The sequence below is a fragment of the Protopterus annectens genome, chromosome 8.part0 (assembly GCF_019279795.1).
Source record: "Protopterus annectens isolate FY-2018-M chromosome 8.part0, PAN1.0, whole genome shotgun sequence".
Taxonomy (NCBI): domain Eukaryota; kingdom Metazoa; phylum Chordata; order Ceratodontiformes; family Protopteridae; genus Protopterus; species Protopterus annectens.
In genome coordinates, this window is record NC_056741.1 from 537908881 (window position 1) to 537926367 (window position 17487).

At 41.5% G+C, this 17487-nt stretch overlaps 1 protein-coding gene across 7 annotated transcripts in view; it reads left to right on the forward strand.

Annotated features, from left to right (window-relative positions):
* Positions 1–17487, forward strand: part of ARNT (aryl hydrocarbon receptor nuclear translocator) — a 2399029-nt gene that overhangs the window by 2247950 nt on the left and 133592 nt on the right. For 5 of the 7 annotated variants that reach the window (XM_044080042.1, XM_044080046.1, XM_044080048.1 and 2 more), the window contains 2 exons: positions 5479–5617; positions 6087–6252. In XM_044080042.1, coding sequence (XP_043935977.1) covers positions 5479–5617; positions 6087–6252 — 305 coding nt within the window. The remainder of the gene's footprint in view (positions 1–5478; positions 5618–6086; positions 6253–17487) is intronic. The other 2 variants (XM_044080044.1, XM_044080045.1) reach the window with 1 other exon arrangement.

Here is a 17487-nt window from a genome sequence, read left to right on the forward strand (position 1 = left end):
GAGTCTGTTTTTCCACTCCTACCAGACCGTATCCTAAAGGTCAGAAAAGTGGGAAAATCTGGTTCCATAAAGCCCAAGGAGCTTTCTTTGACACGTGTGGTTAAACCCTCTCTAGAGGCAGAGGAGGGGGCAATAATGGGAAACGCCATCCATGCGGCGGAGGGGGGCCCGCAGAACCAGGGTGACAGGGATCAGTTCTTTGGCAAGACCTACCAGCGCTCCTGAAAGGAGGCCCGCCTGTCCATCTCTGGAGGCAGCCAGGGGGACGCTTATTTTTCTACCCAGACATCTGACTAAAAATTACAAAAGATCGGTGGGTACAAAGCATAATATCCAGAGGATACACTATTCCCTTTACTACCGCTCCAACCCCAGTGAAAAAAATCCCAGATGTTCCACCCAATCTCAGGGAACAGGCAACTATAGAGATTACAAGGTTGGATAACTCTTTTTTCTAGCAACCTTGTAATCTCTATGGTTGCCTGTTCCACCCAATGTCAGGGAACAGGCAACCATAGAGATTACAAGGTTGCTAGAAAAAAGAGTTATCCAACCAGTTCAAGCAGACCGGAGAGGATCCGGAACTTACTCAAGGTTCTTTTTAGTTCTAAAGAAAACAGGGGACTGGAGACCAATTTTGGATCTTAGAAGGTTGAACAAATCTGTCAAGAAAACAAAGTTTCAGATGGTCACGCTACAGTCTATACTTCCTTTTCTAGGAAAAGATGATTGGATGTGCTCAATAGATATCCAGGATACGTACTATCATATAAAGATGGCCAGAACATCCAGGGATTATCTGCGCTTTCGGCTGGGAGCCAGTCACTTTCAGTTTAGAGCTCTGCCCTTTGGTCTCACTACCGCCCCCAGAGTGTTCACCCAATGCATGACAGTAGTCACGGCTCACCTTAGTAGGTTAGGGTTCCAGGTGTTTCCATATTTAGATGACTGTCTTCTCACCATCACCACCAAGCATCAACTCATACACGCAAGGGAAACAACATTAGATCTTTGCAGTCGTTTGGGGATTACTATAAACTGGGCCAAATCTGTTTTACAGCCATCCAGACATACCGTCTTTATCAGAGCAGATTTCGACAGTTTCCATGACCATAAAACTTCCAATGGAAAGAGTGATGAGCCTTCAACAACAAATCCTGAATCTCATCCCCAAACAGAGAGCCCCAGTTTCAGTAGTGCTCAAATTACTAGGGATCATGGCAGCAGCCATCATTGCCATTCCATTTGGCTGAATGCACATGCGGATACTGCAATGGCTGGATTTCACACAATGGGTCTTATCAGGAACTTCCAATGCCTCACCACATCATAATAGCAAACTCATGCAATAAGGGTCTTCTTTGGTGGCTGACCTCTCAAGTGACAATAGGATGTCCCTTTGTTCTTCCAACCCCGGTTGCCACTGTGACCACGGACGCCTCCCTGATAGGGTGGGGTTGGGGGGCATTTTCAAGGAAGGACAGCCCAAGGCACATGGGAGAATCACAAGGCTCATCTGCATATTAATGTCCTTGAGATGAGAGCGGTACTTCTAGCATTGCAGTCCTTTCAAAACTTTCTACCTCTAGGGACTTTTGCGATACAGACGGACAATATGTCAGTGGTTTGGTACATAAACAAACAGTGAGGAACCAGATCATACCCCTTATGTCGAGAGACCTTGAGAGTATGGCGGTGGGCAATTTCCACCCATCGCTTTCTGCCGCACATTCTGGGAGAGGTCCAGTTTGATAGCGGAGTATTTGAGCAGAGCAATACTGTCTCCTCATAAGTGGTCCCTGAAAGAAGAAGTGACGGAAAGGATATTCCACAGATGGGGCCAGCCTTGCTGTGACCTCTTTGCAACCTCCGCCAACACCAAATGCAGCAACTACTTTTCCCTGATCCCCAACTCAGGAGATGCCCTAAGGGATGCACTTGTACACAGTTAGCCCCCGGAACTTCTTTATGCTTTCCCCCATTTCCTCTGATACCCAGATTCTTACAGAAAGCCAGCAATCTGGGAAGGATCATTATTTTGATAGCCCCTTACTGGCTTCTTCAAATTTGGTTCCCCTTTCTGCAGCCTCATCTACTGGAAGAACCATGGATCCTGGACCCAGTTCCAGATCTTCTGATACATTCATCAGGGGTTCTTCATCCTGCAGTTCATACTCTAAAATTGGCAGCCTGGCTGCTCCAGTTCCACAAGTTATCATCTGAAGCACAGAACATACTAATTTCTTCTCATAAATCTTCTACTAGGAAACTATACCTTAGCAAGTGGAAAAGATTTTCTGTATGGGCATTAAATAATAATGTTGATCCATATATGGCATCTGTTTCTTCCATTTTAGAGTTTCTGAATACATTGTTTCATGAAGGAGTGGCTGCAGCAACCCTTAGAGTTCAATTGGCAGCAATCTCTAATTTTCATATTGGTGATCAACAGACTCCCATCATGTCACATAGACTTTCTAAAGCATTTCTTAAGGGTTCTATTCACTTAAGACCACGTATTAGAACCCCATCTGCTCCATGGAATCCTAATTTTGTGCTCTCACAGATCATTTTACCCCCCTTTGAATCTGCATCATCCTGTGATTTAAAATACCTATCATGGAAGACCATTTTGCTAGTAGCTATTACTTCCGCTTAAAGAATTTCGGAACTACATGCCTTGTCCACTAAAGTCCCATACTTAATTTTTCATAATGATAGAGTAACTCTGAGAACAAATCCTTCATTCCTACCTAAGGTTTGTTCTGAAACAAATCTCAACCAGACTATAGAATTACTTGTGTTTTTCCCAAATATACAAACAAAGTGGAACACATGTTGAACAAACTCGATGTCCATAGGCAACTTCGATTCTGTCTAGACAGGACTAAGGACTTCAGAAAATCGGACCAACTTTTTGTCTCCTTTTTAGATTCAAAGAAGGGTACTCCAGTGGTTAAAACCACGTTATCAAAATGGTTGTCAGATTGTATTACTTTCACATACAGCTCTTTGCAGATGACATTAAATCATAAAGTCAAGACTCACTCAACCAGGGCAATTTCCAATTCTTCAGCCTTTATGGCACGGCTGCCTGTAGATACTATTTGTGTAGCAGCCACATGATCCCCACCTCATACCTTTATCACTCATTACAAATTGGATAAAGCCTCCAGGAACAGAGCCTCCTTTGGTTCTGTGGAATATACTGCCATGAGCCACCCAAGGAGATGGTGCTTGGGACGCTTACCCATCGGTGAGAATCAAGGTGAGATAGAACAACTTCACACTAAGAAGTTATGTACTTACCATAACGTTCCATGTGAGTTGTCCATCTCTCCTTCATTCTTATGTCCCACTCACCAACCCCCTACCTTTGAAGTCTTGAGGGCCGGGAAGTTCCAACAAGTCCTAGTGATATCTTGTCCTTGTCTATAGTATTCTTATTTTTATGCCTGTAGTCTTTAGTTATCAGTATGATTGAGCAAACAAGATCTGAGGGAAGCACTATTGCATCATGGAGTAGGCCACGAGCTGTTTGAAGACCTCGAGCTTTAGCATTTGGCCAAAACGGAGCCGAGGATTGGCTCTGAACCCATCAGTGAGAATGAAGGTGAGATGAACAACTCACATGTAATGTTTATGGTAAGTACATAACTTCTTATTCACTTTGTAAACTAGTTATTTACACTGTGTGCAATCAGAGGGAGAGGAGAGAGGGGATCAGCACACCCCTTCAAAAAGAGCAAAAATGAGCAATGATATTAAATCAAGGATAATGCAAGTAAATTTTAAGATTGTTATCCACTATCATCCTTAATAATTTGCTGTGAGAAGTGACTTCAAATGTATTATTAAGAGAGAGAGAAGATTTTATTTATGTATTTTTTCATGAAAGAGGATTTTGAGAAAAAAAATTTTGGGGGAGGGGATTGACACAAACGCAATGTATGCATACTGCCACTTTTTTGTTTACAAAAACTCACTGCCACTGCTTATGCAGAATTGTTCACAGAAACCCTGTACAACCATATTAATAACTATTGCGGCAGCTATATCTGCCTAGAAAAAGCACATGCCAGACTCAAAAAAAAATAAACCCCCCGGCGGAATTCAAACATCAGTAGGCTGTATGAAAAAAGAAAGAATTTCATGGCAAAAACTAGAAAGTGTAATGGCCAGAAGGGTAAAGACTCCCTCATCAATATAAACAGGCAACTCAAGGGGCTGTTGAAGTCAACCAAAGCCAAGTTTGAGGTAAAAATAGCTTCCAGGACAAGGACTGTCACAAGTTCTTCTTCAACTATGTCTGCAACTTCAGAGTCAGTAATTAGCAGTGTGTGCTTAAGTAATTGTAAATGTGGCCGTCTGTACTGGCACGGAAGATATAACAAATTTGCTACCTGGTGTTTGACCATCATGTGTCTACAGTTTAAGAAAATTATTCTGTGTTGCACACCTTACAAGCAAGGGTATGACATCTCTGTCCAAGGATGTCATTAGTCTGATGAGGGCCGAGTACAGTGGAACAATCACTGAGTACAACTCCACTTTTGGTATGTACCTAACCAGATATGTGCAACAACTGGAGCTTCCACAGAGTCTCTGTACAAAAAGAATACAGATCTTAAACATGTCCTATCACTTCAAAGTCCTGTCCCTATGCTCGGTGTCCTGTAGGCTGCAGGGAGTTGATCTATGACTGGCCAATAAAACATCATCTGATCCCACTCTGATGGACCTGTTGCACGTCTGCAAAATAGCATCAGAATTACCTGATCTAACAACCTAAGCCTATCCTGCAGCATAAATAGGACATGCTGGAGGTACTGGTATGTGTCTTAGAGACTACTCTTCCTTTTGGGCAGGTTTCCCATCCATGTCAAGCAGAGTCCTTCACTAACACACTTTAAGCATAATTTGGACCAATGGACGGGGATTGGAAATTTACCCATGGGCTGACACCTATCTCTCTAATAGACAGAGGCAGCTTGTAATTGCTTGACCATCCATGCTAAAGTCTGTGTATACCTCATAAAACAACGCTAGAGTATAAACCTGCCAGATACATTTGGGAAGCAAGGCTAGGCTTAAAAAGCCCCCCAGGAATCATTCGCCTAGTAATCAGCTGTGAACCTATTTGAGTGAAAGTAAAAGGTAAGGTACTGGTTTAAAGAAATACTGCTGTAGTAAAATAATTTTGATTACCTGAAAGAATTTGTCTGTTAGCAGTGTATTCTGTACTCAAGAAAGAAGGCTGGAAGTGCGAACCAAGCTGAACTCCAGAAAAATGTTCCAGCCTTCTCACAATGTAAAACAAGTATACATTAAGTTCCCTGTCCATTTCTTTCACAACTTTTAGGTTTCAGGATGTAAAATGAGTGCTGATATTTGTGCCCAAGTATGGATTATCAGTTTTTTGCTTTGTAATAGTATTTTACTGTCATGTAATATTTTCTGATATTTTTCTTGATCTAGGAGTAATGGCATTGTACCTCCAGTAAGTATTATACAGCAGTCTCTACCTACAGGACAAGTCTTGAACAATATCTCCCGACCAGCCACAGTTACAGGAGCCAATTGGACAGCAGGATCACGACCGTCCTTCAGTGCACAGGTAATTATGGGGGAAAAAAGCAATGACTTTAGGGAAGGTCACTTTTTCTTGTGAACTCTGCTGGGGCTTAAGTTGTTAAGCATCTGAATTTCTTGTAGTTAAACTTGCACCTGCATTGCTGCAGGAGCCTTATGGATTATTTGGAAAATGGCATAGTTCATGACCACCTCTCATGTATCCAAAACTGCAGGCAGTATTGCACTTCACTGTGATTTTAACAAGACAATTATTCCTGTTTGCTTGTCATAGAATCCGTTGTCCATACATAATTTGTTGCTTCCCCATTGTCATGCTTGGGTGCAGTTATACATGTTAAATGCAGACCAAATGCAACATTTGCTTTACTTAATTTGTTTATTGCCCATAGTTTTGCATCAGTAGCCTTCTGAAATTGTGATAAACATGATGTACAGCATGTTCTGGTCACAAATCGTTTAACTTTCTTACTATTTTTTTTATTGCACTGTAGCAGGTTGTATCACAAACTGCTCAGAAAACGCAACCACCTTCATATGGAATAGGTAACTTCCAGAACAACCCTCCATCCTTTAACCCTTTGACTGCTAATGCATCAACTACTTCAACAGCAGCAACATCTGCATATTCAAATCTTGCAGCTCGCAATGCAAACTTTGGTAAGTATAATAGTCCTTTTGGAAGGTGACTATGAAAAATTGAAAAATAATGCTGACTTTAATAGTATCTGTAGTTAAACAGTGAGCCATATATAATTACAAAGGGTATAGGTGAAAATATCAAGTTGACAGTGCAAAAAGTTAACTTTAAACAGTAACAAAACAACATTTTTGTAGGGCCAAGTTCTCTGCACTTTTCACTCTCTTGCATCTCTAAATTTGCTAAATCCAGGGTTACACCATCTTGAAGGTTAGAAGAAACTTTCTTATTCCACCCACTTCCACAGTCTCACTAAATTCAGTGGCCAGTATTAAAAAAAAAACTCCATAGATTTATGTTAAAAATTAACTCTTCCTGATTCGTCTAACTATTGGGATCTTGCACAAATATATTTTATATTTACTGTGTAAAACAGAGGCTGGTTTTCGTCTTTATGAACCAGGCATTTTTTTCAGATTCTTGAAGACATGTATGTCCTATTTAACATTAAGTTCACTTAGTCTCCCAGTGTATTGAGTTTTGTTGTTGTGATGGCTTTATTGGCTTGAGGTAGTGTAACTTGCTGCAGTGCTCATAAGTGATGTTTCAGTATCGGACCCAGCCAGAGGGGTAATATTGAATAGCCATGGCCAGGTTTTGTGTGTTATGAGAAAGAGTAGTGGGATTGTCCATTCCAGAGGTGTACTCTGAGGGGAAAGCCAAAGGTCATTTAATTTCCTGTATGAAGAGCACATTCTAAGAGGCTCCTTGTTGAAATTTCAAAGGCTGATATGTTGATGACCCATAATTGTAAAAATGGGGAAACAAAAAAGTAATTATTTGGCAGGAGTTATGCCCCCTACTGTACCTTACATACTGGGGCTTCCACATCCCTTCCTTCTAAATATACTACCTCCAAGGTCATTGCCCCTCAGGGGAAGGGGAAAATGAGACATCCCATTTTGCAGTAATGGACTATCAAAGCTGTCATCTGCAAAATTACAAATGGTGTCCATTGTAAAATGGCATCGAGGGTGCTGAGGCTTCACTGGGACCAGTATTTGTCCACATTGTTCTCTTGGTTAACAGAAGCAACCTAGAGTGCTGGAACAAATTAAAAAAAATCTTCATCAGCTGTGGAGAATATTTGTAAATATGGTCACCAAAAGTTTAATATCCCTTAGAATGGAGAGACTTCACATGGTTGTATGGAATGGTGTGTGTGTTGGAATGGAGGAAAGAACAGGTAATAAGGTACAGCTGGTGGGGATTGACAGTTTACTTGACAGTGGGTTCTGTAACTATAAAAAATGTGTAGATCCATGTTGGAAACGATGCATGCTGCACTGGACAGTTTCTTCTTTGTGATAAGAAAAGGGAAAGAAAGCAAAATAGCCATCTATAATTTTACTGAATGTAAAACTTTTGTATGCACTAACTGCATAAAGAAGGAATGTAGACCTATCTGTATTCTGCATAGTGGTTTATGTATACTACACAAGGTGATGCATACATTATTTTTTCTAACATAAGTTACTGAAACTTATTAAGGCCATTTTTCTCCCTTGAGGCTTCTACCTGTTTTTTGTTTATTTCTGCTGACAGACAGCCAACATTTCTACTGTCTGGTTGTTTATTCTTTCAGTGACTGCTGTGCTGTAGGAAGATGGTGCAAAAAAAATGCATAATATGTGTTAACATCTGTGTGAAGTGGAGTTGGGGGATGTAATGAAGATTGGTGAAACTACTGAAACTGGGTGAGGTTATTATCTTTACTGAACTTCAATAGGTGGAATTTCCCCATTAATGACCCATTTCCCTTTCTTTTTATTCATTCATCATCCAGTGTCTTTGTTCATGGTATCACTGTGGCAGATAGAGCATTATATTGCCCTCCTTGTGACTAAATTCATATTCAAAATGTATGCTGTTATGCTGGCTTAAAGTTAAAATCAGTAATAGTTTAAAGTGTTAAAATATTAGTATAAGAGATTAGTCTTTAGGGACCTTTTAAAAATTAACCAGTGTGAGCGACTCTCATCCTTTGGGTAAGAATGTTCAAGAGACCTGCTACATGATGGCACAAGACACACACACACACACACACACACACACACACACACACACACACACACACACACACACACACACACCCCCCAGAGGATTTCATGCTGGGTCTAGGAGCCTCAAATAACCTCAGGGCAGAAGAATGAGAAATACAGATTCAAAGACATGGTCCACAGTAAGCAGTATGTTTGCAGTAGATAAAATACAGTGTTCACAATTACATGGTTCAAAAAACATAGATAAAATACAGTGCTCACAGTTACACAGTTCAGAAATCAATAGATTTAAATGCATTATGGAGTCATGTTTGTTCAAGAACATAGTCTGGATTATGCAGCACGTTTTGTGCCATGCACTGTGCATTGCATGTTAGAGCTACATGTAGGACTTGGCACAAGCAGAGCTGGCATGTATACTTTCCTTTCATACAGCATGCTGCATGCAGCCACAGTTTGTTCTGCTATGCTGGGATCACAGTAGGAGTAGACTGTGTTTTGCCCAGGTATTTCCGTGAATTTGTTTAGCTGTAACTTGTCTTGTTCCTAGGCTAGGTGTACTGTAAGACTTGTGGTCTGCCTCAGTAAGAATGTCGACATACTGATCATAGCCACAGCTTGACCTTTGCTGCTCTCTAGTAAGTATGAATGCGTACTCTGCACAGTCACAGCTTCTCCTGTAAATAGCCCGGGTGCCTGTCATGGTTGTACCCAGTTAAGTACAACCAGCATAATATGCATGAAATGTGTAGTTGAACCCCAGTACCTCACACATTTTACAAGTGACTCAATATGGAGTGTGTTGTAGTGTACTGGGGAAAAATTGACTATAAAGGTTGTACAGGACGTTATTATGAAATGATTTTAAATGTATAGGTTCATAGGTTGGTACTAGGCTATCAGCCCTAAGGCCTATGCAAGCCTAGCCATAACAATTCCCTGGAAATTTTTTCCCACAATATTTACATCTCTGGGCCCCTGTCTAGCAGGGCGACTTACATGATCCTCGGGGTGAATTTCCTATCTCCCATCCAATCATCAAGGTTCCTTTTGAAGAGGGCCAATGAGGTGCTCTGCTTGACATGTATGGGCAGTCTATTCCAGAGTATGGGGAGTCTCTGGGTCAGGAACCTATCCCTCCAGCATGTTTTGTTCATTGTGATGATAAGGTTTAGATCCCTGGAGCGTGTGGCTCTGAGGGATTGGGATTTCTTTAAGTGGTAAAGAAATAAACTTTCAAGACCAAAAAAAACAAACTAGCGAAAACCACCGCTAATTCAAAAGCCAAGAACTCAACTCAGGCCAGTCCAAAACATAAAAAACATGAAAAATAACAAATTTTATTAAGCCATTGTAAAAGCTTTTCGTTAGTACCTTGCACTAACTTCTTCAGACAAGCAAAACATTCACACCATTAGAAGTGAGTTTAAATACCAGCATTGAAACACTTAACCACGCCCCTTGCTCTCCCTTTAGCTCCTTAAAGGTACAGATCACAGCTAACTAAGGTGCATTTGCAATTCTCTGTTAACATAATAAAATATTCATACACCGAGACTGTAATAATAGCAGGCTTTGAAACTGAAAGAAAAAAGCCTAATATTTTGATTATTAAACTGTATAAAGTAGATGAATAAGTAAAATATATGAAATAACATAAAAATAAAAATAACGATGTTCAACCTACAGCATAAATACTAATAATGGAAGCGCGACGCTTCCTAATCAGAAATTACCTATGCATACATTGTATTCTGAAAATTAACCCTAATCTACCGAAACATCCAGTGAGGCCCTGTGGAGAGGGCGATATAACATCAGTTATGGAGCAGAACAAGGGGGCCAACCATGAGAGACTGAGTCTAGAAGGAGTGGATGGAGCAGGGGAGCAGGGAGATAATATTGATAATCCAAGTCAATTTGATACAGCATTGGTCGGGATAAATTTTCAAACACAAGCCTCGTCTCCTCAACAAACATCGAGCAGAATGACGAGAAACAAATACAAATCGAGGAAGAACTGATGGAAGATGTTAGATTTCCTAATACCCGATCAAATAAACCCTTTGAAGTGATATATAACACAGGGAAGGACTTCAAAATATATAATTATTCAAATTTTGTTTTCTCCCAACTCCTTTTTGACATTTTAGCCAAGGGCTTAACTTTTATACCCTCTAGACGTGCTAGTGTTGATAAATCAATTTTAGACCTCAAACTCTTTGTGAGAAAGTTGAACTTGGCCCTTTTATTGGGAGAGACGCTCCGACCAAGGCCTATGTATCACATTCCAAGTACATATAATCCACCTTTGGCCCCTTGCTTGGGAGTGTTTGAACACGTGTGATGTGGACATTAGGAATTTGCTTAAGTGTAAACGACAGACCCAATTCAACATTTCCAAGATTGAATTGGACTCATTGGAAGCTCTCAGTTCTTCTTCTGTCAGAATAATGAAACCTGACAAAGGAGGTGGATTAGTAGCTATGGAACAGGATGAATAATAGAATATATTTTACAGTGGCTTAATAAAATTTGTTATTTTTCATGTTTTTTTTACGTTTTGTACTGGCCTGAGTCGAGTTCTTGGGTTTTGAATTAGCTGTGGTTTTCGCTAATTTCTTTAAGTGGAGCATGTCCAACAGCACAGGGTTTGACATGGCCTTGTATGCTAAGCAGAGATCGCCTCTGAGTAGACGATATGCCACAGAGTATAGCTGGAGTTTTTTTAGATGGTCAGCATATGGCATCTGCTTTAGGCCTGTGATTCTTTTAGTGAGGTATTTCTGTGGCCTTTCCAGCTGTTGCAGATGTCTTGTGAGGTACATACCAAATGGGGCATTATACTCTATAATGGGTCTAATGAGGGATGAGTACAGTGGGACAATGACATCCTTTTTTTCTGGATGAAAAGCCCTTAGTGATGAGGTGTGCCATGTAGAAGGATTTCCTGACTGTTGTGGCGATGTGGTTATCGAAAGTGAGACCACTGTCCACTTGTGTCCCTAAGTCTCTCATCACACTTTCGATGTTTAGTGTCCTGCCACCTATGTGGTAGTTCATGGGTACATGTTTTTTCCAAAGGGGATGACTGTACATTTCTTGGCATTAAGCTTGAGCCCATGGCTCTGGCACCAGGCATCTGTTTCTGTAAGGCCCTTTTGTAGAATATCTACATCATTTGGGGGTTCAATAATGGCTCCCAGTTTGCAGTCATCTGCAATGCTAATTATTTATTTGTATGCATGTTATAGTCTATGTATCAGTTGTTCACTGATGAATTTCAACTACATTTTAACCATGTTTAGTATATATCACCATATTTTAAAATTGTACTATGCTCTACAGCTGTTTTACATCTGTTTTCTTCTTGTCTTGCGTCCTTAACTGGACTAATGTCTATATTTAAATGCTATGTTTTTTTTAACTGTATAATGCAAATAATACTTAATGTGGAACTTTTCTCCCTGGGCCTCCGCTGAAAATGGACCTGTGTCCAGTCGGACTCTCCCGGTCAACAAATGTAAATAAATAAATAAATAATGTAATATATCTGTACCAGAATGTATTAAGGATACACATTTACACTGTATGAAAAACGATTTGGAAATGAATATAGTATAGTATAGTAACATACTTTAACCTATGTATTCTCTGAAATTTGCACTGGCACGTTTATTTATTTAATTAATCAATCAATCAATCAATCAATCAATTAATTAATTAATTAATTAATTAATTAATATGCTTGGCAACATTGTTTCAAGTGTACAGGGCCACAGCAGGAACACAGATTGAAAAGCTGTACTTTACATGTTTGTGTTTCAAATTACAACAGTCCCAAGTATTTTTAGGATACAAAATTAATGAAGCTAAAACAAAGGCTATAGTTGTAAATTGTGTACCTACACACAAACTGATTTAGAAATACCCGTATTTATGGGGACACAGTAAGATGAAGTATTAAGGAGCATTTATTAAACAAGGCTTCTGTTATGGCAGCTAAGGATATGTGGGAAGAGACTAAACCAAAAGTAATACAAAAACTGAGAAAGTGGAAGCTGTTGTCTATGGAAATGGATAGCTAGGTACAAGCAGTGAAAATGTTTTTAGTCCTTTTAGTTTTATACACAGGTCAGGCATATTTTTATCAACCAAAGGGGAAGTTATAGACAATAATTAATAAAGACTTGAAGGAATTTATTTGGGAGGGGAAGGGGGCAAGAGTTAAATGGGATAAGTTGACCCTTCCAGTAAAGCAAGATGGTTTAGGACTGCCGGATTTGAAGGGATATTTTACAGGTTCACAGTCAAGGCTCATATACATAACATGGGAATGGGGGCATAAAGTAGCAGAAAGTATTCTAAGAACATTTTGCCAGTAGGGATGACATCAAATAGGGGGTACAGAAAATAGTCAAGAGGGGGCTGGAATTTACTGGAGAAAAGTAACAAAGGAACCAAGATGTTGGGAGCAAATAACTAGAGCAGGAAAGTACAGTTGTGTACACTTACCATAAATGTAGATGCTTAAGTGTATTCACTGTTGCAGTCATTACATTTGGGTAATCTGATGGCAGGTTGCCCTCAGTCAGCCTGATTAACAAAGTCTTTGGTCCTGCTTCAGTTGCTGTCCCTTCTTCCATGACGTCAGGTTGTCAGGGGTATAAAACATGCATCCAATGCCATTATATCAGTTTTTCTTGCCCCAGATGTCAGGTGCCCCCCTAATGGGGAGCAAATAAAATTAAAAACACAAAAATATTCCTCCAACCAAAAGCAAATATACCAAAAAGGCTTTTAAGCATAGTAAAAGAAAGTAGAGGCATAGCCAGAGAAAAATAGGGGGCTGGAAGGAGGGTAACCAGGACTGCAACAGTGATTACACTTGAATATCTACATTTATGGTAAGTGTACGCAACTGTACTATGTTCTTCGTGTTTCACTGTTGCAGCAATTACATTTGGGTAGATTCCCAAAGATATGGTTGGGAGGAGGAGTTGATACAGCATTAGGGCCAGCTATAAGGCCCTGCAAGACAGCAGTGGCAAAACCAGCTCTGGATTTGGAGAAAATTGGTAAATGATAATGCTTGGTGAAAGTATGTACAGAACTCCAGGTAGCAGCTTCTGCAATATCCCTGGTAGGAACACCTCTGAGAAAAGCTGCAGAAGTAGATGCAGCCCTGGTGGAGTGAGATCTGATCCCCTGGGGAATATGTTTCCCATGATGCTTACAGCAGAAATGAATGCAATGGCTTATACATTTAGAAATGGTTTGTTTTGAAATAGCCTTCCTCTCTCTCCCAGCTGCAAATGCTACCAGCAATTGTTTAGATTTTCTTCGAGATTTAGTCCTGTCCAAGTGGAATCTAAGTTGTCTATGCACATCCAAGGAATGCTGAATCCATTCCCCTTTGTTCTGTGGATTGGGAAAGAAGGTTGGCAAATGAATGGACTGATTAAGAGCCACACTGGAAACCACCTTGGGCATGAAGGCTGGATTGGTCCTCAGCAATACCCTGTCCGCATGAAAGATGATGAAAGGCTACACTGCCATAAGGGCCTGTAATTCAGATATCCTTCTAGCTAAAGTGATTGCTAAAAGGAAGGCTGTTTTCTAGGAAAGAAATTTTAAGTCTGCAGTAGCAGCTGGCTCGAAAGGAGGTAGAGTGAGCTTCTCCAAAACAAATTTAAGATCCCAGGCAGGGGTAGGAGCTCTCCTGGGTGGTCTCAAGTTCTTTGCCCCTCTGAGATACTGCTTGATTAGGGGATAAGAGAAGAGGGGTGATTCTGTGTCATAGTGAGCTGAAATAGCTGAAGCGTGGATTTTAATAGAGGAAAAGGACAGGCCCTTGTGAAGCATCTCAGTTAAGTATTGCAAGGTCTGAGGTAAATTGGGCGCTGCTGTGCTCATCCCTAAAGAGTGGTTCCAGGCACAGAATCTTTTCCATTTGTCAGTATAACATTTGCTAGTACTAGGTCTTCTCGCCTCCAAGATGACATCCTTCACAGGTTTGCTGAGGGATGATAAGGGTGAGTTTAGGTGATTAGCCAGGCTGCAAGGTTCAATGTTGGAAGCTGAGGGTGCATAATTTGGTTCTCCTGCTGAGACAGCAGGGAAAGGGTGTGAGGCAGGTGCCATGGAGATATTTGCAATACACTGCTCAGGAGTGGGTACCAGTGTTGGCGTGGCCAGTCTGGAGCAATCAAAGTCATTCTTGGTTTGTCCTGTTTGACCTTTAGCAGAACTTTGGAGAGCAGAAGCAGAGGGGGAAAGGCGTAGACTGATAGGTTTTTCCAGCTGAAGGACAGAGCATCCACTTTCCAGGCTTCTTTGTGAGGAGTCCTTGTGCAAAACTTGTCCAGCTGGTAGCTCTGGGGGGAGGCAAATAGATCTATGTCTGGGCTCCCCCATTTGCTTGTCAACATGTTGAAAATCCGTGGTTCCAGTTTCCACTCGTGTGGGTCCATGAGATTTCTGCTTAGTCCATCTGCCAGTGTATTCAATTTTCCTGGCAGGAATTGAGCTTATAGGTGCACTTGGTAGCTCAAGGCTGTGTTCCACAGTGCCATGGCTAGTCTGCATAGGGGGTAAGAATGTGTACCCCCCCTGCTTGTTTATGCACCACATAACCGTGGTGTTGTCCGTCTTTACCATTAGATGTTCATCGTGCATTCAGCTGCAGTCATAACAGATAGGTCATCCTGCCGTCAGGCGGGTCCTCGGTCGGCCGAATTCTAAAGTCTGGGTCCGGCGTCAGTTGTCGTCGCTTCTTCCCTGACATCAGTGTGGCAGGGGTATAAAAGAACCAGCCGACACCATCTTCTTCAGTCTTTCTTGCTGCGCGGTGCCCGAAGCAGAAGCAGTTCACAAGTGCCGGTCGGCCAGCTCCTGAGATTTATGAAAATATTTCAGCCGAAGTCTTCTTGAAAGCTAAGTACCCCATTGGGGAAACTTTTCTTGCCTCAGACCGATGTCAGACAAAGTTAATAATTGCATTTCATGTGGGAAGCAAATACCGCATAAGGATTTCCACTCTTTCTGTATTCCTTGCTTAGGCCCAGACCACGACGTCTCAGCCTGCCGTTTTTGTGCTAAATTCAACAAACGCACTATCAAGCGTCGGGTGGAGTTCGCCCTTCACTATTTTGGTAAAAAATTTAATTATAGTATGTCGTCGGACACTCCGACTCCAGTTTTGAGTAAAAGACGCAAAGATAAGGACCGACATACGGGGTCCGCGATTTCTACTGACACCACGCTAAGGCCGACTACCGATTCTCCGGTTCTCAGCGAGGTGCCTACGCAGCCCCTGAGTACCGATGACACTTCATTACCGGTGTCTTCAGTACCCGAGGTCGCAGGCTCCTCGGTCCCCATTCCAACTACAGATACCGACACCATTCTTGGCGGGGAAACTCAGAGTTTAGACAGGCCTGCCATTTCTCAAGGTGTCTTCAGGCCTTCCTCCTTCTCTATTAAAGCTTTCACAAAATCTAAAGCAGCCATGAAAACCAAAAAACAGGGACCTCAGACCCCCTCCCAAGGCCCCATGCCTAAAAAGCAGATGCTCAAAATGGCTGAGGATTTGATTACTCTTATCAGGGTTCTCAACCCCCCCTCAGACAAAAGGCCCAGATTAGAGGAAGACTACCCTTCCTCAGATTAAGCCTCTATTACCTCTGAACACTCAGAGGACCAGGACTATACCTATTCTCCTTTTGAAGACTCTGATGCAGAGGAGTCTATTCCCTCAGTCTCCCCCCCTGAGGACTACTCTTTTGGGGAAACCTTGCATACTTTGAGGGAACATTTTCACTGGGAAGGCCAAGATTACTCAGATTCCAAGAAAAGGCTCAGGGATTTTCTCTTGCTTTCCCAGCATAGGCCCCTGGCTATCCCTCCTGTTTTAGATATATTAGATGATGTGTACACAGAAGCCAGCCTCAACCCAGATTCTTTACCTCCAGCTCCTGTTAAACCAGACAGGTATTACCGAGTTCCTGATTCACACCAGTTCCTATACAAAAGCCATACTGCTGACCCAGAAACTATTTCACAGGGTCCCAAGGGAATTAAGGCCTCTACTGCTAAAAACCCATTACCTTCAGAGAGAGATTCCAGAGCTTTAGAAAGGTGGGGGAAAAAGTTGTATACTTCGGCCACTTTAACCATGAGGGCATTAAACTGTCAGTTCCATATGTTAAAGTATCAACAGTTTTTGTTATCTCAGTTGAAAAGCAAAATGACACAACCAGAACAACCAGATTTAAAAGAGTTGCAGGATTTGTTGCATGGTGCAGAGCAAGTGGGTAAACATACCTTGCAGTGTGGTTTTGATGCTTTAGAGGCCTCATGTAGAGCTGCTGTTACGGGGTCTGTCATATGTAGACATGCTTGGCTCAAAGAGCAAGCCTTACCAGATCATGTCAGAGCTAAATTACTAGATGCACCTCTTCAAAGAGATGTATTGTTTGGTGTTAAAGCCGAGGAGGTACTAAAGAAAATGGAGGAAAAAGCGAGATCAATGCAAACAGTGAAAGATTTCCTGCAGGTACAACCACCACATTTCACCAGAAACTGGCCTTCAAAAAATTGGTCCTTTCCAGCCACGGACAGACCTCAAAGAGGCAGATACAGATGCCCGAAGGGTAGAGGGCAACCTCAAGGATCATTCAGAGCCAGACAATGGCAAGCGCCAACCCCAAGAGGTGGAGAAGATAGATCACAGTCATTCAGAAAGCAGACACAATGACTTCCCCCTTTACCTGCCAAGCAAAGCTTTAATAGCAGCACCTTTGGGCAGAAAACTGGCATTATTCTCAAAAAATTGGCATATTGTCACAAAAGATAAATGGATTCTGGACATTATAGACAGAGGCTACAGATTCCACTTTCACACCCTTCCATAAATGAGAGGCATGCCAAACCTGCCACAAAATCAAAGGGCAGAGGCACAAAAACAAATTTCAGCTCTCATGGACATGAAAGCTATTCAGGAGGTACCTGCAAAAGAACAAGGTCAAGGGTTTTATTCCAATTCCTGGTACCAAGAAAAGACAAAGATTGGAGACCTATTTTAGACCTATCCATCCTAAACACATATTTACAGGTACCAAAATTCAAGATGCTCACATTACAGCAGCTTCTTCCCATGCTGGGTAAGGAGTCTTGGCTGGTAACACTGGA